This window comes from Branchiostoma lanceolatum, chromosome 15, assembly GCF_035083965.1.
Source record: "Branchiostoma lanceolatum isolate klBraLanc5 chromosome 15, klBraLanc5.hap2, whole genome shotgun sequence".
NCBI lineage: Eukaryota > Metazoa > Chordata > Leptocardii > Amphioxiformes > Branchiostomatidae > Branchiostoma > Branchiostoma lanceolatum.
Window position 1 is genome coordinate 4,028,862 of NC_089736.1, and position 26,485 is coordinate 4,055,346.

General features: G+C 39.2%; 1 protein-coding gene and 1 long non-coding RNA gene across 2 annotated transcripts; both read right to left on the reverse strand.

The window, feature by feature from the left end:
* Positions 1–449: 449 nt before the first annotated feature.
* Positions 450–8,415, reverse strand: LOC136421254 (uncharacterized). Its single transcript, XR_010753406.1, has 3 exons — positions 8,166–8,415; positions 5,810–6,653; positions 450–1,763 (listed from the first exon to the last, which is right to left on the reverse strand). It is a non-coding gene; the product is annotated as an uncharacterized lncRNA (long non-coding RNA).
* Positions 8,416–11,756: 3,341 nt separating this feature from the next.
* LOC136420373 (pleckstrin homology domain-containing family A member 8-like) lies at positions 11,757–24,797 on the reverse strand. The gene is made up of 13 exons (XM_066407251.1): positions 24,684–24,797; positions 23,561–23,677; positions 23,043–23,198; positions 22,011–22,138; positions 20,890–21,048; positions 19,911–19,948; positions 18,872–19,138; positions 16,473–16,558; positions 15,944–16,002; positions 15,383–15,513; positions 14,885–14,955; positions 14,310–14,371; positions 11,757–13,862 (listed from the first exon to the last, which is right to left on the reverse strand). Exons 1-13 carry the CDS (start codon positions 24,739–24,741, stop codon positions 13,656–13,658), a joined length of 1,539 nt encoding a protein of 512 aa, XP_066263348.1. The 5' UTR covers positions 24,742–24,797; the 3' UTR covers positions 11,757–13,655.
* Positions 24,798–26,485: the final 1,688 nt, after the last annotated feature.

The window sequence follows — 26,485 nt, forward strand, 5'->3', positions numbered from 1 at the left end:
TATGTAATCAAACTGTTTTCCCTGATATCCTCTTCACCATCATCTACATCAACCTTTATTAGACATAACCAAGATTGGATATAAAATGTAAAGCAATTATCAAAGCAACAAATATTTCAAGATTAATAGTATAATATGATATTGTGCCCATAAATGCTGGTGGAGAGATACATACATTGTGTGTCAAGATTTGGAAATATTTTGATTTCATTCATGGCACTTTTTTTCTAAACAGATCTTTATTGAGTCGTATCACAGCAGACAGAGCATGATGGTAGTAAAATTTTAGAACATACATTCTAGTGGTTCAAATAAGATAAATTCTATGGCTACAAGAAATAGATATAAACTTGTCCAACTATCTTTTTCATTTAGTTTCAAATCAAAAACATGAATGAAAAATGTTACTGTAAAAGAAACAAAGTTAATGTTTGCAGTGTTTGTATTTCCTTGGTATTTCCCAGTATTTCAGAACATAGATATAGGTTATAATCACTCACTGACTTATTCTTATGATGATAATCTGATAGTGTAGTAAAATGAGAAATAAGTATTATAATAGTCCTACACTGCAATTAATTTGATAAAAATTCATGGAAATGATTTATTATTGACATGATTGTAAAGGAACTAAATTATCTACACTTCGCTCATTGTTGAAGAGGCATAGTTGAGGATAGGTGAAACACAATCAAGATTATTTATATGAGCATAATCTTCAAAAGCCAAGGTATCAAAATGTGGAAGAACAATTTTACCACTACATGTATATACCAGTGATATGGTTGATTTTAGGGAACTTTATTTCAACAGCTTTGTGAGTGATGAAGTGGATTTCGGGGAAAATATTTTGGTTACATGATGATCGTTGGATATGTGTCCCATTGCTTAACAGAGAATGGAAAAGGCAATGTTGTGCTTTCTTTCTGTATAGTGAATGTACTACAGGTAAGCTGTGTGTGATGTTTGAAAGAGAGGAATTGTGTGTAAGAAATCAGCCGAATAAAAATATGTCTTCTTTTTTAAGGATTACAAAATATTCTTTACTTGAAACGTAGCCAGGTCATAGATAGTTTAGGAACTATTTGTGATAAAGTTCTACCATTTTTATACCATGCACATCACTATTTCTTTTCAAACATACTTTGTGACAATACAAAAAACTGTTATAGAATGACACACTTGCATACATAGTCCACCATAAAAGACGAGCAACTTTTCAACATACCACATACCAAAATGGCTACTCCATGCCCGCCTAGTCTTCTCATGAATAAATGCCGGCCTGCCAAAAGCCAATCACTCATCAAGTGCAAGTCAATATAGACCATCGTCATTATTCACTTGTTTGGACATTCAGTATGAACAACACCAATATACAGTGCCATAGACATGATACATTTAACACATCACCCACAACAACAACCGTCAGCATTGCCAATCTTGTTAAAATCACCTTGCGTGGCAATATTTTAGATATATTTAAACAAAAGCAGATCCTTCTAAAAAGCACTGTAGATAGTTGCAGTTTTAGTAAATTTTCTATATTTTGTAACACCTTAGTTTAGGTAGATTAAGTTGACAACTTTTTGTTTTTATAACTTTCAGGAAGCAAAGCCTCTGGTAACCACACAGGCCCTGTTCCTCCAATGATGTCCAGTAATTGTCAGACCACGCCCATGTTCAGTTGGCATTCTTCTGCTTTCTCCCCATAGAAGTACCATTGCGCTGTCTCCTCTCGTAATCTTCTGAATAACCTCAAGCTTGGATAAAGAGATAATCAATGTTAGAAATTTTCTTAAAGTTAATAGCTTTTGAGTGTATGATCTCTGAGAAATAATGGATTTAGTTTTGTTCGGCTGATTTCTTTTGTAGAGTAGACTTAAACTGTTCTTGTAGCAATACCAATATCCTGTTGAAAACTTTTGGCTCGTACATGTTGAGTTTGACAGTGCTGTTTTACGCTGGCAGACTTTATTTGATGAGCCTGAGGGTAGTCCTGGTTTTTTGAGCAGGAGATTGGAATTGCTACAAGAAGTTTGATCAACAGTTTACATGACAAAACACAATTCCTCTCTACTTGTTTGTGGGCTTGGCCTGGAGGAGTAAACTTGCTGTAGACCTGTTGACAATATAGCAGAGGTTTTCTCCTCCAGGCTATTCCTGTTTAAAAATAGCTTTTATTTCCCTGATTAATGTGCTTGCATGCTGGTGTTCAAAGCACCTGCAAAGACCCCCCCCCCCCTTATTTGCATTTGATAACAGGAAAATTGATTAGATTAACTTTTTCCCGCCGAATTAGATAGCCTATATTTCAGTCTCCTAATTTGCATAAATTTGCATATTCAGCTCTCTCCTGATTTGCATACTTGGGATTCTTTGCTATTCTTCAGTCAGGCCTGTTGACATTGCGCTATGTACATTTTCAATGCTTTGAAGGCTTAGAATGGATGCGTTCTGTATTGCTGTATCAAGTTTATTCATTTCTAAGTGTCTTCGTTCCTTTTCCTGTCAGTCAATGTGCTTGTGTACTGGGGTTTCGACGCCCCAATGTCTTCCAGAAAAGACATTCCTCGGGAGAACATTTGCACAGACTGATCAGGAAAAAGGAACGAAGACACTTGGAAATTAATAAACTTGATACAGCAATACAGAATGCATCCATTCTAAGCCTTCAAAGCATTGAAAATGTACATAGCCCAATGTCAACAGGCCTGACTGAAGAATAGCAAAGAATCCCAAGTATGCAAATCAGGAGAGAGCTGAATATGCAAATTTATGCAAATTAGGAGACTGAAATATAGGCTATCTAATTCGGCGGGAAAAAGTTAATCTAATTGATTTTCCTGTTAACAAATCCAAATAGGGGGAGACCTTGGCAGGTGCTTTGAACACCAGCACATTGACTGATCACAAAGAGAGGAATTGTGTGATCAAACTGTTGGAACAATTATGATATCTCAACATTTGAACCAGAAAGCAACTCAAGACATTATCATGTTGTTGACCATGTAAAAAAGGATGTTTAAATAAAGAAGTCTTTCTTTTAATTCTTAAAGGAAACTTTGAGGTTCGAATACTAAATAGACCCCACAGTGAAGTTCTCAACTGTGTTGATATTACATCAATTCTTCTTCAAAATGCAGAGGAAGGAGGGCTAATTCCCCTTCTCACCTTAGAATTTGGGCACGGCCACTTACGGCGTGATTTTAAAACGGCTATGGGAGTCGCAAATTAGGTGAGAACTTGATGTCGGGGTAAGTTTTCGAACCAAACCTTTTAGTTTCCTTTAAAAACTAATTATGACAGTCCATGCACCCACAATTTAATGACCTAGGCTGGCGCAGGAACACATACGGTTCGGAAACTTGTATCATTGACTTTTAATCATACTACAGTGCATGTACAACTGTTACAAGTCAACAATAGTTAACAGTCCAGCCTATCATTTGTAACGCATGATATTCTGCACGGCATATTTCAAAACTACAATTTGATGAAATGGCCAAATATGCATCAGGCTAATAAATATGTTTCGCTCATATTTACATGTCGAAAAGCTTCAACAATACAAAAGATATATGGCGCCAATACAAGCTATTCCATGAGGCCTTGCATTTTTATACGGCGAGGAGTGTAACAGAGGGTCCCATAACTTCAAACTTAAATTTATGAGTCGACATTGCATTGCACCAGAGTCGGTTCTCTGAAAAGTGTTACGTTTTGATTTGAAATGAAAAATTAGAGTGGCCGTGTTTGAGGATTTTCTGTTCTGGAGTTGATTTTACAGCCACGAATGTGATCAACGGAATGGGCCTGACATAAAAGGGTGACATGAAGACGTTTGAAGCGACAGTTATGTTATTTTAGATAAGTTTAATCGTGACATAAACTAACCAGCAAGGCCAACGATTCTGTGTGTGTTTTGTACAGCTTAATGCCTCGTTCTAAACAAGTTTGAGGACCGATTCTTAAATTTGTTTTAAGAGTTGGCACTACGAAATGTACTTCCATCAAACATACTTTAGACATTGTCAACCGTACACAAATCCTTGTTTCATTCAGATGATGGTTCTTGACGTTTTTATTTAGCACAGTAAGACAAAGTAAAATTTGTTTTCATTATAGTACTGTCAAAGTTTTGGGCCCCTCCGTTATCTGTAACGTTACTATCTATTTGCCATTCTGACTTTTTCCAAACTGTCCAAGCTTGAGCTATAAATTGCTTTCACACTGTGAATTGATAGCCAGTACCTTTCTAGTATGTCCTGTGAATTTTTGAATAGTGGTTACAGTAACTGTAGTATCTTAAATACAGTAAAGTTTCAAATTTGGAAGAATGATTTGAATCGTGGATTGACTATTATGTGAAGGAGGGCCACCATTTTGTTGGGCGACATACAAATGATTGAAAAACGGTGATGATATAAAGTTTGTCATACAACTTGAAAAACTTGAAGATAGAACTACCATTCAGAATCAGGAATAAACAGTACAAACTTACTGCCTAAAACGTAACGCCTCATGATATAGCTTGTGATGAACATAATTATGTGCTTTTTTTTCTTGTTGACGCTTTTCACGATTTGAAATATGCCATGCAGAATATTGACATATCATACGTTTTCGTTTAGCTTTATAGTAGTGTGTGGTCACAACAGGTTGGACTATATACTATTTTTTGAAAAACTTGCATACCTCATTATTGTTGTGCAGTACAGGCTTTGGGATTATGCACCAAGTCATGCAGGATTTCGTGAGACATACCTCGGGATTTACAAGAGAGTTGCGGGACTACGAATTGTGTCTCATCATCCATTTTGTGGTGAGAGACCTTGATAATCAGACCCTGTTAAATGGAGTCTACCATGCATATGGTTCCCAAACGGTTGGGACATATTTCTTTGCAATTCTTAAGACCATTTAAAATAGTTCGCAAATTCGGGGTTCACGGACCTCTCAAAAGGTTTAGCTAACGCCGTAGAGAGCAAAGTTAATCATTTTGCTGAACCAAAGGTGTGTACACGCAGTTACTTATTAAGTTTATCTTGAACTCAGGGCCTTTACTGCATGCAGCTGGTTTTAAGGTCTCACGTAAAGAGTTATGTGCGAGTCACACAAACTCCCAGGATTTGATGCATATCTCGAAGCCTGTACTGTACATGCACCATAATATGTATAAAAGTCATGATAGAGTACAGTACATGACATTTTATTCTGTACAATGTTTACCAAACTGCTTTCCTGTGGCATCAAATTATGGATGCACACACTGTCATATAAGATTAATTTTTAAGTTGTTAAAATTTGGCAGACATACTTATGAAACATATTTTCACATGTCAACAACATTGAACCCAGGAATTGCCATCTGCACCAGGCTAAGTGTCTATAAATCTATAATGTATTTTTGCAAACAATCCAATATGTATTTTTGTTTTGCTGATACCTCAACTCAATTCCTCTCTTTCAAACATCACAAGGGAGGGACAGTTTTAGCAATGGTATATGGAACTAAAAATTCAGAGGATCACAGACATGCCCTTTCCCAACATTTTTCATTGTCATTTTTAGGGATCTGCATGCATTGGGAGATCCCGACATCTTCGCATTGCGCTGAATCCCAGAAGACAGCGGCCACGTATTACGTTCTAGATCATGCCGGCTGAACGCTTGGCACATATTTTACAAATTAAATGTTAAATCAAATGCCCCGGCCTCGAGTTTCGCAAAGTCTAAACGGCTGATTACGCTTTGCGGCATGCAGATCCCTTTTTTGAAAGGATTCTAGAAGTACAAGCCAACTTACAGTCACAGTCCGATGTTCTCTTGTCTTGTAGATAGCTGACAGATCCCACAGCACACACAGATAGGTCCTGGAACAATTCTCCTGGAATAAGGACAGGTACACAGGACAGCCGACAGGTCCCACAGGAACACAGCCAAGTCCTCCTTGAATATCGACAGGTCCGGCATGGTCAGGTATGCAGTATCAGCTTCCCGTAACCTGGGGTGTAAAAGAAAAATTATTCAGAAAAATCACATGCCAAATTAACATATACCAACAATATTCACATGCATTGTAACATTTCATGCTATTCATAACATTTGTTACATTTCTAAAACCTGCTTTGAGTTGGGAAAAAGATATCATGTGAATAAAATACCACAGCAAATTACTGTAACATTCAGTCAAAAGTAAAGATGAATTCAAAACAATTTCCATAAGGCACGTGTACAACACACATCTCACGTTCACAGGGTATTGAGTCAAAATGCTGCAAATACATGAGGGGTAAAAGGAAATATGACAATAAAAATTCTATGTTGCAAATGAAAAGTGAAGTCATGATGGAGTCTTAGAACCAGGTGTACAATGTTGTAGTGTCTTAGACATAATCATGATCCAAAATATTTTTAGAATGCAATTAAAGGATCTTAAAAGAGTTGTGAAAGTTAAGGAGTGAAAGAGTCGGCAAGATAGGAATGGGAGGGTGTGACAGTGTACTTGAAAAAAAAGTAAGTGTACGAAGGTGTTGTCTTGTGTTAATAAAGAAACCATACTCGCAACACCCCATCTTCTTTCACTGCTCTGCTGATCAAAGTCTGCTTCTTCCTCCCAACAGGTTACAGTCTGGTCTCTGGGGTCTCATCTTCAAGAAAGACAAACAAAAGTCAGAGCTTTGACAGCAGCAGTTGGCCTTTCTGACAACTAACATCTAGAATGTCATGCTGCATTCATACTGATCTTTCTTCAGCTGGTATGCATGTTGCCAACTACAAAAGTTTGAATTCTAGATTGCAATTTAGCTTTTAGAAGCAGTTCCTAAACGAAGCATGAACAGCCAGGATTGATCATAATTTTTGCCCAGGAAGAAAGTCTATCAAACTTCAAAATTTCATTGACAACATTGAATATGAATATGGTATTGTGTAGATTTGTATACATTTGCAATCTGTAATACACTTTCTTAATGTCAAGGTGCAGTTAAAACAACACAAACTAGGTTACTTGATGTTAGAAAGGAGGATACGATATTCCATGCAATTGCGAGTCCTCTTGAAGTTTAGAAAAAAGTACCTGGTATGTAAAACCTTAGCACTATACAAGAAATACTTTGTTTTGAAAGTCTCACAGACTGAATAAAAGTTATGATAGGGAACTGTGCATCTCTTACTGAAGTGTGAATGCAGAGTGAAGAATGTTTTGTTCAGAAAAATACTATTTGAAGAAACAAAACATCTATTTCTGGAGTTGAGTTTCCCGTTAGATAAACTGGTATCTGCTAGCACCATCACAGTACTTATCTACAGTTTTCTTTTGTCTGTAGTATGTGGAAAGACTCAAAGACATGTACGTACCGTTCAGTTTACATCAGGACCAGGCCATAACTTTCTTTCAATTTTTATTGAGACTTCAAGCTTTCTTTTATTGAATAGAACATTGAATATATATTTATGGATGATATACTCTGGGAACCCGAAACTGATGCGAGCAAAGCATGCAAATAAAGATAAAAGTTTGGCAAAAAAGTTGTCTTCAGTATGAAATCTACGTGGTCAGGAAGGTTGAACAAATAAATAAACAGAGTATGGTATATCAAATAATAGATTCTTCATTTTTGTTCTTTCATATCTTCTTTCATATCAAGGACTTTGGAACTGACCTTGGCATTCAATTAGTATTAGTATGCATTGTCCGAAATATTTGTTTCCAATTTACGGCATATACTTGCTCATTTTTGAGCTACTTTGTATGATGCTGTGTCCGCCTTGTTTACGCGACTATTTTTGGCGGGAACATTAGCGGATTTAATAAGCGCACACGTGCGCATTCCGACAGGTGGTCACTGAGCCTGGCGCACCACGTGGAGATAAACAAAGAAGAGACTTTTGTTATTACAACCTGTTGCACATATGTCAACTGAAACTTTCTACAATAGACTGGTGGCACAAAGCTTCATTCAATGTTTTATAAGCACACCACAAATTGCGAATATTCAAGAAAATGGGGCAAAATGAACCCTTCCCAAGCCTCGCGGTCTTAAATGAAGAATTGTCGCCAGGATTTAAAAAAAATACACACATTTATAAAAAGACATAACCTTCACATGCCCTTACTGGTTGCTTATAAACAATATGGACAGAATGATTTGTTATTTTACCTTGTATGAACTCGTCTTCTCCACTGTCCACACCACGCCGCCGCCCGTTCATTTCGCCATGTTGTCTTCTCCAAATTCCACACGCCAGGAAACAAACATTTTCTCATCAAGCCACCAAGATATGTCAGTTTAAGTCCACCGGGGTAGCGTCCCAACGTTATGCTTCAAGCGTATGGAAAAGATTCTACGGAAAAAACAGCAAAAATAAGCCGAAAAGTTGCAAACAAAGTAGAAGAAAACTCCACAGCATTTTCCGTCATACAACAACAGCAGTTACCAGTTTAGACTATGCCAAATGTGTTTTTACACGGGGGTGAAAAAATTGCCACACCTAATTTTTGATTTCAATTTCTATTCATACGTCGACAAGTACATTTTATCACCAAGTTTGTTAAAAATCTCGTAAAAATTGTTGTTATGGTTGTCACCTTCCTATTTCAGACTGTAGGTATACGCTTCAAACATATCGTCTATCTTGGTACGTCTCCCACAATACGTTATCAGTTGGACCGATCCAGTTCAACCAATGACACGCGTCCGTGTGCCTCATTAATTCAGCTTTTTTTACGGTCCTTTTTTAGCGTCCTCTATCCCTCAGTTTGCAAACTGCAGCATTGCGCACATTTGCGAGGATAGGATACACCAAGCAGGTAGCGTGGAGCCTCCTTGTGCAGACCAAACCAAAATGGCATCAGAAAGGACAGTGTTTCTAACCATATTTTGGCTGCAAAGAAGGGCGTTAACGAAAGTCAATTGGATTTTAGATCGATAAACGGTTATACTGTGATGTATTCACTAAAACTGGGTAATCAGGGCATAGGAGAGTTCAAGGTTGACCTTTAGGAACCTCGGGTCACCTCGGAAGGTCACTACTATATCCTGGTTATCCAGCTTAAAACCATATAGCACAGTACAACCGATTGTCGATCTAAAAAAAAGTAAAGTAAAGTAAAGTAGGCATCCACAATTGAGGTGAAGCATAATGCTTTTTCAAGTAGCTAGTGGTAGTGCAATGCGGCTTCACCACGGCTCGCGTTTTTGGCCAAGCACACCGGGTCACCCCTACTCTTCTCGATAAGTGTGTTGAGTTCTTGTACGTGCAGAGGTTTGGCGCCCTAAAGCTCCCTCATACACGGGGCCGCCGTCTTTACGTCCCCATCCGATAGGACGATGCGCATCTTTTCCAGTCATGTCCAGGCCCGGGCGCGAACTCGGGCCGCTGGCTCCACGGAATTTGAACCAGATGTGGGATGTGGTGAGAGGCAGAGTGCGCAGACCTCTACACCACGCAATGAATTCCTCCTGAAATCGATTACTTTTTTTTTTTACATCAAACAGGTCGTGTAGAGTCTCCTTGGGTAAACCTAATTAAAATGATATTTGAAAGGAGACACATCAGGGCTCTGAATACTTTTGAAAACCGATGGTGCCCGCAAACAGTGTTTACCTAAGGAGGTTTTATATAGAACCTCCTTGGTTTACCGTGACATTTCCTTCACTTTGAGGAGGACAACCTTTCCAGTGATCTTCGCGGAAGCGAAGGAACAGCCATCATCCTTTACTTTGGGAAATTCTTTACCCACCATCTGTTTTCAAAAGTGTTCCGAGTCCTGATGTGTCTCCTTTCCAATGCCATTTTGGTGTGGTCTACCCAAGGAAGCTCTACAACAACAGCTTGGTGTATCCTATCCTTGCAGCGGTGCGGTTGATCACGGTTCGCAATTCTGCAGTTGGCGGGCTGATAGATAGGGGGCGCTAAAACATGACCGTGAAAGAACTTGAATTTATATGAGGCACACGGACTGAAGAGTGGCATCCGTTGGTTGTAATCCTTAAAACCCTTATAACTTCTGATAGAATTGACGGATTTTGTTGATTCAATGCCCAAAACGCAGAGAATAATATGGTCAATCAATATAATGTATTACACAAGGGTGTAAAAAAAAAGTAATCGATTTCAGGAGGAATTCATTGCGTGGTGCAGAGGTCTGTGCACTCTGCCTCTCACCACGTCCTACATCTGGTTCAAATTCCGTGGAGCCAGGGGCCCGAGTTCGCTCCCGGGCCTGGTGGGACATGACTGGAAAAGATGCGCATCGTCCTATCGGATGGGGACGTAAAGACGGCGGCCCCGTGTATGAGGGAGCTTTAGGGCGTCAAATCTCTGCACGTACAAGAACTCAACACACTTATTGAGAAGAGTAGGGGTGACCCGGTGTCCTTGGCCAAAAACGCGAGCCATGGCGAAGCCGCATTGCACTACCACTAGCTACTTAAAAAGCATTATGCTTCACCTCAATTGAGGATGCCTACTTTACTTTAATTTTTTTTAGATCGACAATCGGTTGTACTGTGCTATATGGTTTTGAGCTGGATAACCAGGATATAGTAGTGACCTTCCGAGGTGACCCGAGGTCCCTAAAGGTCAACTTTGAAATCTCCTATGCCCTGATTACCCAGTTTTAGTGAATACATCACAGTATAACCGTTATCGATCTAAAATCCAATTGACTTTCGTTAACGCCCTTCTTTGCGGCCAAAATATGGTTACAAACACTGTCCTTTCTGATGCCATTTTGGTTTGGTCTGCACAAGGAGGCTCCACGCAACCTGCTCGGTGTATCCTATCCTCGCAAAGGTGCGCAATGCTGCAGTTTGCAAAGTGAGAGATAGAGGACGCTAAAAAAGGACCGTAAAAAAAGCTGAATTAATGAGGCACACGGACGCGTGTCATTGGTTGAACTGGATCGGTCCAACGGATAACGTATTGTGGGAGACATGCCAAGATAGACGATATGTTTGAGGCGTATACGTACAGTCAGAAATAGGAAAGTGACCACCATAACGATTATCTTAAAGAGACTTTTAACAAACCTGGTGATAAAATGTACTTGTCGACGTATGAATAGAAATTGATATCAAAAATTAGATGTGGTAATTTGTACACCCCCTTGTAAAAAAATACATTTGGCATGGTCTAAACTGGTACTGCTGTTGTTGTATGACGGGGAAAGCCGTGGAGTTTTCTTCTACTTTGTTTGCAACTTTTCGGCCCCCAAAAACGGACTTAAAAGAGTCATAACTTGTTATAAATGCGAAATATAGAACAAAAACATACTTTCTTGTGATTCCTGTGGTTTCTTTTGCTTACAAACCGATTAGATTTCAAGTCAACACACAACTTTTTATATGGTCCTCGGACTGACCATCCTTTATTTCTTCACAAGTTCCATTTTCTGGAAGCTCAACAGAATTATAAATATCTTCAGCTATCAACGTTATGCACTTCAACCTTTCATATTGCATAGAATTCATTTCAATCTGGACACACACATACATGTCCACAAAATGATGTGAAAGATGCACAGTATACACCCAAAATAGTTACTCAAGCAACTGGATACAATTTTCAAACAGCAGACTTTTCATCAATCACTGACGAAAGACAGTGGATGCTGTCTGAAACGTCTGTTTCACAATTTTATCCAGTAGCTTGAGTAACTATTTTTGGCGTATGTTACTACCTGGATGTCTAACCTTCATCAACGATACACAGTATACTCTGACACTGTAAGACAATGTATGACAATATATAGTTCTCATGACTGTTTTACTTGAATCTTTAATTTTAGAAATCATTCTGTGTTGTTAATTGATCAACATGTGTGACCCTTTTATCATTATCAACCTGGGCATGGAATACTGTTAATGCAGAAATGTTCTCGGTGGTTTTATGTTCGCGGTTTTCGTGGCGAACGTTTCACAGTGAACATAAAACCACCGCAAACATTTTGGTCCAATATTGTAGCAGTATGTGACTGTAGCACTCCTGCGAAATTAAAACCATGCGAACTTAAATGCATTTACAGTATCCCTTCAAATTAGGAGTAGAAGAAAAAACAGTACTATCCCTCCAAGGCAATATGTGTGCTAGGGTATCAAGAAGGCTCTTTATAACTGGAGTTTGAGAATGTTGTAATTACTAAGTAACATATGTTTATAATATAATGTTTGCGGATATGATAATGTGTAAGACTTTTTTGGGACAGTCTGACAGGTTGTATGATTTGTTTTTCCCCACATACATATTGCTGACACTTTTCTTAGGCTACTTTTTTCTACAATTCTTGACTACAAGAAATGTCCATGTGCTGTGCAATTTTATTCTATTTCACTTCTGTCATAATTTACAGCTTTCTATGAAATGTGTGACATTCAATAATGATATATTACATACATTTTTGTAACATAGTACTACAATGTATTGCAATTCACAAAACTTAAAAATAAATTACACTGGATGACAATATACCCTCGTATCAATGTATCTTGAGTTGTTTCATATCAAAATTACCTTAAACTTAAAGTTCAAAAATAACTTTATATCTCACCATGAAAATTAGTTCTTTAAGCAGGGTAATAAGTGGCTAAAGAGCGGATTGATAAATACATGTTGTAGAATAAATATCAGTACCTACTTAATTAACACTTCTACCTGCTTGTAATTATTCAAACTGGTTTGGTCATGTGGACTGTATTATCTTGCAATCTTGGAATTGCAAATCATATTGAGTGAGGTACAGTATATGTTTAGGTATTGCCAACAATTCGGACAGACAGAAATATGTTCTTTCCACCACCGGCACTTACATTTTGTGTACAGTGCACCAGTAAGAATCACCTAGCCACCATCTCGTGGTCCCTAAGAGTATTTTCCCCACTGACCTAAGCATTCACTTACGAACCCTGTCTATAAAGACCACCTGTGACTATTTTCTTCATGTTGGTCACTTTAGACAGGCTTGACTGTATATAATCTATCAACAAGCACAACAACACAAATTCCTTTTCCACAAAGGCATAACCAAAAAATAACAATCATTAAATGACAAAATAAATGGCAATAGATCAACATCCTTCTCATGTTCAAGTTTCTTGAGTGGTCTCTTTTTCAACAGGTTTGACATTATTTAATGAGTCGTAGAACAATAACAATACAGTAACAAAAATGTCACTGGCTCTGCCCCAAAACCATTGTAGAAAAAACACTTGATAATCACGAAATGAAAAAAATTGATGAAAGATGCACATTTTCTTTGTGTAGACTATAGACAGGTTTGACTGTATTATGTAACAGCAAGAAAAATAACAACAAAATTGCCTCTGCCCAAAAGCATAGGGCCATGTTGACCCTTGAAGGTCCATGTTGATTTGATTGTATGGATGACATATACATGCACATGAATTTTCAGTAGCTGCAAAACGAGTAGATATATGCCGTAATTTGAATAGTTTCAACCAAGTGAACCAGTCAGAATTGCCTTGAAGAAGGTAACAGATGGTTGCCGAAACGTTGGTTGAATAAAATCACTTGGTTGTGTAAAAAGAGTCTTTTAATCAAACAGATACAATGTTGTTGATAGCCTTGTCATCCATACCATCGAATCAACATGGCCTACCAAAAAAAAACCTACTCTCCCAACCTCTTTACTACCCTACCACCTCCTGTGAGTCTAGGTTATGAGTCACGTAAAACTCGTGCAGAATCGTGGTCAGGACTCCGAGCGCGTCGGCGTAGGTTTCGGCATCCTGCATCAGCGCCTTTTCCACTACAGGCGTGCCCTTGTACTCATCCCCCGCTGCTGATGTCACCTTTGTCTGGAAGTCTTCGTATGACGGAACTGCTTTTATTGCAAGCTGTCAAGACGGAAAAGAACATGATGAGCATCTGTCAGTCATTTTTTCGTTTCTCAGTCAATTGTCAGCATTTTACAAGATCCAAAGGCCACTTACAGGATCCAGATTACATGAGTAGGACTGAAATAGCATGCTTGAGGCAAGTTTGACTGAGACTAAGTCCATATTTGGCAATCATGACATGACTGGACTTGTTACTTTAGGTGTATGTTATATACAAGCCACAACAGCTGAGTCTTCCTCAAGAAACCACAAGTTATTCATTATTCATCCAAACAAGAAAGCACAACATAAACAAATGATTTGATGATTATTGAATTGGAGATTGAACATACACATTTGTATATTTTGCAATGTCAAGCACAATTCTTATATGTTCACACAAATTTTGTAGTATACTACCGTCTAATGTTTTTTAACTTGCAAAAAAAACAGGTTCATACTCACAGCAACCACACCTCGAACTACAAAACCGTGGTATTTCTTCAACGTCTTCTCATATGCATTACCTGTAGAAGCAAAATATGATTGTCACTTAATTATATACATGACATTGTATGCAAGTTTTTGGACATGATTACTGCAAGAATTTGTCTGCTAAACCTTCTGTAGAAACAATGCACACAACATGAGTCATCAACATTTTCAACCAATAAAGCGTCTGTGTGGCATAGTGACAGAGCATCCGGCTATGAACCAATGAGACCCGGGTTCAATCCCCAGGGGTAAACCCAGATATGTCCAGACATGCACCCAGACGTTGTGCCCTTGGGAAAGGCAGTCTTATCACAATATTTTCTATATCCTAAGCCCTGCAGTAGGGTTTGGGTTGGCATTAGGACTAAGGGCATCCAGCCGCAAGAACTCTTGCTACAAAAAAGACTTGATGAGGAGTTCCAGGGCTCCCCCATCCATGTGCAAGCACTTCCAACCCCCATATGATGGGGAATATAAAAGACGTTGAAATGGATAGAGATAGAGAGAGAGAGAGAGAGAGAGGAAGCCATCATGGATGTACTCACCTACAGCTACTGTTAGGTCCCTCTCTCCCTGTACAATCTCTATAAATAATTCTCGGGAAAACTGAAGACCCCTGTGGAAAGCGGAAGATATGGTTTAGAATCAGAAACAGAAAATCATTACGAATACCATTATCATCATCGTCATGTTGGGTGGGTTGCCCGGACTAAGTCAACCCTCTTGCTCCAATTGCTACGATCCGCCATTAAGTGCTCTAGATCTTTAGCCCTCACCCCGACGTCCCCAGCAAGTTGGTCAATGTAAGTCCGTCAGTGTAGGAGTTCACTTACAAGCTCATCTTTGTTTCAGCCATCCTAACACTTGTGTCAGTGTTTCATTGTGTGTGTGAAGAGTATGACTGCCTTGAGTGGGAGGGGTGCATAGAGGTAATGCAGAAATCTTTAATCCTCGATACGCTGATGAAGGTTAGACATCCAGGTAGTAAGATATGCCAAAGATTTGGTGAATCTTTAATCCTGCTTGCTTCTGAGTGTACATACCGTTTTAACCACATGATGGCATCCGTGGCCGAGTTCTTGACCTGAGTGGTGTTCATGGCCATCTCCTGTTTGACGATGTCCTGTAACGTGCAGTACACTCCCGGGTTGGTGGAATACTTCTGAGTTAGCTTCTGTGGGTGGGAAACAGAAGGATAGTATAGTTCCATGAATAGTTTCATCAGGTTGGCATGTCACTGAATAAAAAGACACTTTTTACACAACCAAGAGATTGATTTCACCAACGTTTCAGTGACCAAATAATTCTTTGTAACAGCGTAAAATCTTAGAGACCAAAATACTGACAAGCATCATTCTGCAATTGGCAGCAAAAAAATTCAATGTGTTGTTATTAGATATCAATTCATAACAACTTGCAATTTTGCACATTTCATAAAGACAAAATTAGGTTGTGTATAGTGCATCACAATTTGCCATGTGACATTAACTCTTTTAGCAGAATAATGTTCCAAATTGCAGGTCGAATTTCAAACAACTTGCAGTTTTCCAGGTAAGAGTAAAAACATATTTCTAGCCAGAGTAACTGCACGTAAGAACTCTTACCCTGATGTTTCCCTGGACGTCCATCTTCACAGGAGCCATGGCTGGGCCTCCTACATGGTCTGGAACAGGACATCACATTAAAATAAATCATTAGAACATATCAGGCATTCAAGCAATTAATTTATAACTGTTCAGATGATGAAATTTGCATTTTGGCCATTGACTAGCACTGCATCTATCCCCATCTGCTCAACCATCAGCTATCCTGACACAAAAGACTGTCAATCAAATATAATATATGTGTATAGGACCATTAAATTTGAAATAATAGCTTCTTTTCTGTCAAAAGTTTAATTTTTGCACACAACCAAAAGTGTTTTTTTAACCGATGTTTCGGTGACCATCTCTCACCTTCCTCAGAGAAATTCTACATAAGATTGTAACTAGTTCACTTTGCACTGCAGCTAGGTGTCAAAGCATAAAGATGGTTGAATGAAACACTTGGTTGTGTTCAAAGAGTCTTTTTACTCAATATTTATATTTGCAGCTTCTTCTCTTTAAACAGCATGTACACAATACAGGTACTAACCAAAGAAAGGTAGCATGTCGTTGCAGGCATCTAGGAATGGTCCGGTGGGGATGTCACCGTTTACTGTCAGTCGGACATCTGTAAAACTGGGGAAACAGACAAAGTTAAAGTTATTATAAGTAATCTGGAGTGTTTAAGACTCAATGATGTCTGAATCTGCTATTAGTTGAAAGTTAGTTAAAATCCTCCCACACCATAAGGTGTATAGGCGGTGCCCATCCCCATTTCATAGCCCTGGGCCACACTGTGGTGCAATCACTGAAGCAGGGGGCTAGTCCACTGGCGGTGGAGTGTGTTTAACTTCTATACTGTTTCAGAAGTATGTACCATTTTTATAAAGTCTTTGGTATGACTCAATGTGCCTCTTGTCCAGAGGTGTCCTACCCGGGAGTTAAACTCAGGCCTTCTACACCACAGGGACACCCTGAATCTGCTATTATTCTTACATATTGATAAAAATACACTTGTTGGAGACTTATCTTTCAAAATATGCCACATTTGTGGAATGAGTCCAAAGGATTGACACAACAGGTGACTATCAGTGACACCTTTTCAAGATGTCAACCCAGAGACTGGACTGTAACATTTTAGGTTTGAACCGCTCACACACTGACAGACCCCTACTCTTTTCGATAAGTGGTGGGATTTTTAACATGCTTGAGGTGTGGCTATCTTCAAACACGGGACCTCTAGCTTTACATCTCATCCAGGAGGACGTCCCTAACCAAAGCTAGGTACTCATTGCGGAGTCGAGTGTCCTTTCCAAGGGCCTGCTAGGCATTCAAACCCAGGCAGTTACTGTGGTTTCCCTTAGAAATCTAAAAAGAACAGCCCCAATGGGAGATGAGAGACTGAGACTTATAACAGTATAATGATTATATATTGTCTATTTAAGATGAGAGACTGAGACTTATAACAGTGTGAAGATGATATATTGTCTATTTAAGCTCAAGAAACAAATGTTAGTTAGATATTTCTACAAGGATACAAAGCCAATTAAAAGGGGGAATCGGAGCCAAAAGAAAAGAGAAGAACTTTAGACTGATAAGTCACATAATCATTGTTTTGTTCCAAATAAACCAAGAACTAGAAATCAGGCATTGTCACATAAATGATTTTATTTTCGATACTATCTTGTGTCACAAATTATAACAAAAAAAATCCACTCACTTCTTATGATAAATAACTTTTGTGTAGAGCTAATATACAAACTGCTCGAAATTGTTCACAACTTTTGCATTATGATTTTGTCTATAGAAGGAAGGAGGAAAGAATCTCCCTTTAATAACTTGCAGATATCTATTGGAAGAGTCACCTACACTGTACAACTCAAGCAAGGTATCCAGAAGACAAATACTGTAGAAAGAAGGGCCAATAATACTGTTATATCAGGAACAAACATAACATCTCCATCCCCCCAGCTAGAACCAAAAGACTACAGGACTCTTTCCTACATAAGGCAATCAGTTTGTACAACAATCAGTAGCGCTCAATGTGCAATAACGCTTGGATGTATATATTGATATATTTGATATGTTGTATTTTTTATATAGGTGTTTTCTATTTTATTGTGTATATATAGTGTCTGACCAACAGAGGCCATATAAATATCATCTCCATTCAGGTATCATTATTTTGTCTGTAAGTTGTGATATTTTGAATAAAGAATTGAATTGAATATTATTTGTGGGTGAGAGAGTGACATACTTAACACTACCTGATGATGTGAAACACTAAGCAGGGTGCATGGTATATGGACTGACATAAGCTCCCTGTTGCTAATAGTAATATATGACATTGTGTGATGATTTGGCCCTAATAGTCTCAGTCAATTGTTACAAATTATGCTGGTGTGTTACGCCGAACGGCAGTTATATCAGCTATATACATGAAGATACAGATAGATACAGATACAAAAGTCTGCTCCCAAAGATCTGTGTGAAAGAAAACTTTGTCACTTGTAGCACCAATAAAATAATGTCACAAAAAGAAAAGTCATTGGATTGCTAACAATAGGAAACATCTCACCGCCTTCATTTCATCATGATTGTAAATATGGTTAGGGACTCCATTCTAATATTCCTAACTGACCTAAGTACACTTGTCTTGTAGAGAAACGGAACATATATAAAGCAAGGCAATAAATGTATCATACTGATTTTCGGCCTCCAGGGCACCAGAAGAAGTAAGCTAAATTGTACAAATACAAACCTCTGCACTAATTCTTGCCCTATGTCCCCATAGGACCCGAGTTGTCTTCTTGGAATGTATCCAAAATGCCTGACTCTGTTAGAAACTTATAATTTTTTTATCGACTTGTTTGATTCCTTTTCTATAAAGAATACTTTGATGTTTACCCTTAACCCAGCCTAAAGAAGAGAGAAAGGTGTCTACACTACCTATGCTCTACTGCTGTAAAGAAAGTCTTGACTTTTCTCTCTTCATCATCATCGTCATCTTTTTCCACAACATTGGAGGGACTGATGGTTTCTAGGGTAGGTGGGCGCGGCAGGTTGTTAGGGACATCCGTAACCATGGGCGATGTGGGCGCACTTGCGGAGAGTCTCTCGTTGTCCGCCGGGGGTCTCCTTGTGGAAGCGAAGTCTTCAAGGTTTTTGTAGGTTGTCGTCGGCCCCTTAGGAATGGAGACAGGGGTGGGGGAATGTCTGCAAGGAGAAGGAATAGTTGAATAATTTACGCCAAAAATAGTTACCCAAGCAACTGGATAAAATTTCTTATCTTATCTTATTACCTGGATGTCTAACCTTCATCAATGTACTAGCAGTTGAATAATTGTAGAAATGTATTTGTATCTGTATAGCAGGTGTACATTACCATCCTACGTTAAAAGACTCTAACTGCTCTGCATGTGGTGCAGCTGGTTACATTCAGAATCTATAACTTATTTCGAACGACCTGTCACACCTAACCCTTTCACATCTACATGTAACTCGAGGCTAATTGTTTTAAGCTATCTAGTGATGATGCCTCTACTGTATTTTTACAGAGACTCCAATCATATCACAATCATATAATTATCAAAAATACTACTTTACATTTCAATAAGGAATAAGCTCTCAGGAGGCCCACAATGGACAAAAATCTGCAGAACCACAGTACCCTCCTTACATATTAACTATCTTCACAATCCAATCACAGTGACAGTAACAACATTTACATGTAGTTGAAACACTTGTCCACATACATTGCACATTAACACACAAAAACAATACCTAGCAGCAAAAATATTGACCTCACAGATTCAAATCAAGTTTTTGTCAGACTCTGTGAATTTGCATGAAGTTTACGCTTTTGAGACTGAAACACAAAAAAAATAGATTATCACATTACTAATCGCTCTTGCTTATGCCATATTCTTAGCAGTACTTTGTGTGCAATACTTTGAAGAAAGAGACAGGAGATCTACTGTGGGCTTACCTATGTTCTGATACAGAAGTAGATCTGTTGTACGGTCTCTGGATAAAAGACAGAAAACAAAGAAGGTTAAAACAGTCAACTGCAATCAGGATAACAGAGTACTTTGTATACAACTAGACTAAGTGTTTTTTACCTAGCGGACATTACAGTGACTGTCTGACACCTTCTTCAGGGCAATACTGACTGGTTTTATTTCCCACTGAAGCTATTGGTTCCACTTGAGGAAATTGACAGATGGTCAAACACAAACCTTCAAATTAAAGCAACATTCACACCAGCTCCTAGCATTCACTGTCACCTGCTGTATATCTCCCACCACTTTAGTTCAGTGCCCAGAAGTGGTATTATTATAATCATGATTAAAAAACAGGAAAACTTACTTTTGCTTGTCTGGTGGGAGTTGGAGGTAACTACCACGGAATAAAAAGACTCTTTTTACACAACCAAGAGATTTATTCAACCAACGTTTCAGTGACCGTCTGTCACCATCTTCAAGGCAATTCTGACTGGTTCACATTGCACTGCAGCACAGGTGTCGTTGCTTATAGATTAGTATTTACATGTATTTGTTTTACATACATGTATATACAGTCACAATGAATGACATCACAATGCGGTCCCAAACGTACTCACATACACAACTACCTGTGCTGCAGTGCAATGTGAACCAGTCAGAATTGCCTTGAAGAAGGTGACAGATGGTCACTGAAACGTTGGTTGAATAAATTTCTTGGCTGTCTAAAAAGAGTCTTTTTATTCAGTGACTTACCGACCCTGGGCAGCCCTGGCTGTGTGTACTGAACAGCCAAACCCAAAAATGAATAAAAAAAGAAGATAATCTTACCTTTGCATGTCTGGTGGGCGTGGGAGGCAGAGCGGAGTTCATGGAAGTGTTGGGATCTGTGACTTACCTTTGCATGTCTGGTGGGCGTGGGAGGCAGAGCAGAGTTCATGGAAGTGTTTGGGATCTGTGACCTACCTTTGCATGTCTGGTGGGCGTGGGAGGCAGAGCAGAGTTCATGGAAGTGTTGGGGATCTGTGGAGTAAAGCTGTTGTCGGCCAGCTTCATGCACTCGTTCATCGTCCGGATAAACGTGTCGCACGTCGCAGACAGCAGCGAAGACGACTCATGGAGCATCTGTGGGGAGACAGCGACATGAATATTTGACAACACATTCAATCTCTTACACACAAGGTGACTAGTTCTCAGAAGCTTTTGAGACTATCGCTGTCTCTTTCTTAACCAAAATGTCAGGTCTTGTCTATTCTTCAATTAGCTTTTTGGTCTCTTTTGATTTAAGAAAACTCTCAGCACAATCTGTTTTTAGAGCATTGAGTACTAAAATGACATTTTTTTTAACGGTTCTCAGTGGCAAATGTGCTGGATGTTGGCACATTGGCAACCAAATCCGCAGTGTGTTTTTTCGCACACAGGTTGACAGATTAGCCGAATAGGCTCAGTGGGCATCACTCCACCGTTCGGGAAGGTAGTGTAAGTGCCTTTCCCAAGGGCACAACGTCTGGGCATGGTGAGTATAGAACTCAGGACCTATTGATTCCGAGTTCAACGCTCTAACTGTTACGCCATGCCGACGTCACTAAATGACATTTAAGTACATTTAATAGGTACACTAAGGAGGGCACTACAGGCAACAAGACCTTTTTTCTTCTGTATGATTAAAAGGAAAATACATATCAAGAGATTAAATAAATTTGAAAAAAAATGAGTTTCATCTAACCTCCTGATGACATGTTGTATAATCTAAGTAACCTAGTACGTAATATGAACCTAGGTTTTGGCTTGGCATTTAATCATTATATTCTTAACGATTTATAAATAGCTTACTAGTAGTCTCATGCATTTTTTCCATATGCGCTTCAGTCTTGTGATGGTTTTTGTTAATTTTGTTTCTTCTATGTAATTTTACTTTGTGTTTTGTGTCCGCCTCTATGTGCGTGTGTGACGCACCTTGTGAAAGTTTGTATTGAACTTTGAATACTGTTCCCAGGGCTAACCCTTTGTAATAGCCTTCGGCTAGTTGGGTAGTCCTGGCTGTACTTTTCTACTGTCGAATAAAATCAAATCATATCAAATCTAACCTCCTGGTCTACTTGCTCTGGATCCTCAGCAGCAGTTTTGATGTTGGAGACTTGTTGTAGTAGTAAGTCACAGTACAGTCTCAGCTCTGACATCTTCCCCTTCAAGGTTTCCTTAGACTCCTCCAACCCTGGAAGGAACAATAGCAAGGCATTCTAATCATGGCAACACAAAAATACTGTAACAGTGTACCGGTAAGTCTTTTTGTGTTTGTTGTGTTTTTTTCTGAGATAACACTGAATCTTGAACGAGGACATCAGTGATGTCATCTCAGGAGACAATGGGTTTAATAGTAGGTATTTAATAATACCTTCTGAGATAGGTATAATAATATCTATTAATGATTAACTTAAAGTAAAATCAAGCACCTCAGTTTTGGCGCACATAATCCCTAGCTCTAAATGACCCCTGCAACCTGAGACTTACATGTACATAGCCTCTACCAGGCCCTGTCCTATCGCTGGGAAATAGTAGAAATTGGCCGAGGTAGTCCGCTTTACAGGGTAGTCCGCTATACAGTGAACCTCCATTATCAATGGACGGGGCCTGCGTCCATTGATATCAATGGAGCGGACTACCCTGTATAGCGGACTACCTTGGTCGATTTCTACTATTTTCCCAGCGATAGGATGGGGCCTGGTAGAGGCTAGTACATGTGTACAATTATCCATTATAGTAAAGAAGATCTTCAGTTCGTGAGCATTAACATTGAACCACCATGTTTATCTAACTTATTCTTTTATCAATTACAAGAAATTTTCCTTTTTTCCCCTGCAAAATACACCTAGAGGTCGCCCTAGAGGAAGACGGGTAAGATCAGCTCTTCAACACGCTCCAGGGGCTGGGGATCACCAGAACTGACTAGAGGGTCTACGCGGAGAGCAGACAAACATGGCGAGCCCTATGCATGTCTGCAGCCGCCATGCATCAGACACTGATGCTTGCGAACAATTGAAAATACAGGCTATAGATGGGCATTTCGAACCCTGAGTTTGTACTACTACTACATGTATGACTGTAAAAGTTTGACACACCTTGTTCTTTCCTGTTCCTGCTGTCTGCCAGACAGGCCTTAGCGGTCCCCAGCGCGACGACCCAGGTCTGTCGCTCCGCCGGCGTGGCTGCCTTCACGTAGAAGTGCTGCTCATGGGGGATGATCAGGTCAAACCTGGACTGGTCGGTCGGGTGGACTGGAGCAGAGAAATGGAGAAATATGTAAATTGGTCCAACTAAATAAAGCTAGCCAAAACTAACAGTGCAATAAAGACATACATGAGTATTTGTGTGGACTGTCCTAGAACAGTAAAATCATTGTCAGTGTACTTATTTTAGTATTGATAATAAGTATTATAACTATGATTACTGGACAAAACATCTATTGCTGGTTGAAAACCAAAGACTTGTCACAGTCCTCAATTATATCTAATTGCAGTTTAAGCTACCTGAAGAAGAGAACACTTTGACAGTTTGATTCTGGTGCGGTATCACCTTCAAATAACCCAAACTACATTTCTCCTTAAACTCTCCTACCCCTGATGTATTAAACTCTCACCTGCGATTTCACAGACAGACATCTTCAGCGCTCCTTTGCTTCCCTGGTGCACCTCCTCCTGTGACTTGTAGTACGCCAGCACGCCGTTATCTAGCACGAACCAGCGCGGCTGCCAACCTAGAAATAAAAGCGTAAAAGCATGGTAGGATTTGTTGTCAAGGATCAGGCCTCAAAATAGTCTTCCTGCATACCTTTACCGGTCCTTCCCAGTGTGAGTGGATCAAATAAATCTGGATATGCAGCTTGTACTCTTCAGTACAAACGCCTTGGTGAGGTTTAATGGGTATGCAATTCAAACAAACAAAAGAAAGCACATTATCTCTACCATTACATAATAATATAATTATTATACTCATGATCATGTGGATATAATATAATTACATACACATGAGGTTAGGTGCAGGTTAAACAAACAAACAAAGGTTGACACCTGGGCTACGTACAGGATTGTGTCAAAGGAAAACTTAAAACACCGATTTCCTCCTTTTATCCCCTACCACAAATTAAGTCCCCACAGAAATAAATGTATCTACTGTATAAAACGGGAATCAGTGCAGCTAACTTGGGGTCAACGTCCTGTGGCCTGTGGAGTCATCAGCACACAATTCACCTCTCCTCTCGGTCGTTCACATTATCGAAGAAATTTCACTAATTTTCCAGACTTAAATTTTTTCAGTGTTTCTTTGCCAGTATTTTTAGGTTCCTTGAAAGCGACGATAATTGCCCGAACAAAGGCATAAACGTGTTAAGCAAACAAACCGGGTCACGTCAAAGCTGCCACGTATACCGGTACATGCAACACACGGACATTTGGCGAAACAAATGAACTACAACAACATCGGTGGTACAAGAGGAAGTCATTTAACAAGCGGAGAGCATTTGATAAGATTCTGCAAGAATATCAGGCCTTGATGACCGATAAAATATACAGATTGATATTTTTCGTAAACCCGGAAGTAAACACTGTGATAGCGGTGTGTCCAGAACATGACCTGGTCACCCAACGAAGAACACGTTTTACCGAAGATCTCAGGCACTTAAGACCTTCTTTATTTATCTTAACAATACATTAAACACTTAAGTACCACTAGATACCCAAAACAAGCTTTCTACAATTTCTTACCGCTCAAATAATTGGTCCATTTCCAAAGAACTCCCTCCATCTGTGGCCGGTCCGACATCTTTTTTTTATTTTCATTGCAGCCTCGTTTTCATACAGAACGAGTCCTGATTGGCCAGATTTTTGGCGTGACGTATTTGAACTGAAGCCGGTCACTGCGCAGGCGCGACAACTTTTCAACCTGTCAACTCCAAGCAGATGTTGGGTGGTAGAGTCAGGGTGTGGCGGGTCCACTTGTGCGGCTTGCATGTTGGTGGACATTTCAGAGCCGATACCACAGTCAGAATCGTCAGCTGTCTTGCTCATTGGGTCCATGAAATATGATTCATGTAGTCGAAGGCATGTACCGTAAAGTCGATTATATATCACCCGCACTGTGGTATCCTTGTTGGACCATTTCTATGCAATTAAAAGAAGCTATCAGAAAAGTCAATAACATGTATATCAAGAAATCCAGTCTTACTTTGTTTTTGTTCTGTGATAGAATTGATACTCGTAGCCCTATATATATAGTTGTGAAACAATCAAATTGCTCAGCAGACAATCATTCCATGCAAATTCAAGCGACGTATCGTGTTATATAGATTAATTAGTCTGGCCAATTTTCAAAACCTTACAGGTTAAAGAATTACAACGAAAAAAAATTAGGTCGAAAGATTCCGTGTTTATCTTATGTGTTTTGGACAATAGATGGCGATTTCATTTGGATATAAAATGGAATAGAATGTGTTTTAGCTGATATAAAACCTGTCTACCAATACTGTTATGATTGTGCTATTGTAGAAAGTGAGAACAATATAATGTTTACTAGTGAAAATATTACCAAAGTAGTCCTGTTTCAGAAGTCGGTAAAACAAACTCGCACAGTATCCCGTTTTTCTCTTTCTGAAAACTGGCAAAAATATTAGTGATAAAATCCAGCCAGTACTGTAGTACCCATGTTAGGCTTTTACTGGACAGGAACCGACAGATAATTGACCAGTTTATGGTCACTGTGGGACGGAACTGCAGTCATAAACAAATCCACAAGGGGACGCTGGTCGAATCAGCTTAGCCTGGGGAATGGCTGACTGGTACATGCATATATGAACGTATTGCAATAGCGTTTTCAACAAAATGCAAGTTTCTGTTAATATTTTTGTGCATTTTCTGTTTTCTTCGTTGCTTCTATACCTGCTCCCACGACAGCTGCACTGTCGACACATTTAGAATCATGGGAAAACGATGGGTCTGAGCAATGTCCTGAAATGGTATTCTAGGGCATCAATTTATAGTCTTAACAACGACTTTTAAATGCTACCAAAACAGCTATATGTTTTTTTTCGTGTTGCAATTAGCATAATCTAAACGGGTCGCATGAAATGACGACACATTTATATCTAATTACTTAAACACAAATGTCTTCAAAAACTGGCACAGTCAACGTCAAGAGAAGGTCTAACTTTTCACATTTGGGACGAAATAATCCTAGTGAAATTATTTCAAAATGAATGTGACCAATCACCTTCTAGGATATCGAGTGTTCACCAATGGCGAGACAGTACGTTTTCGCGCGTTTGCGTATCATCGACTTCATCGTCTATAACTGTAAGGTTATCCTCTTTCTAATCTACAGATATCACGATTTGAACACATCTGCACGGGTCATTTTACTAGCCAAATCAACACTGCGTGCAATGTAAGTCCCCAGCACTTTAACATTTAGAATGTGTTGCCACACCCTAGAACAAAGGCTTTATCATATTTGCTGCATGTAAATCAGATGTCCACTAGGAAAGCGGAGAGGAGAACCATCGGATAAACAG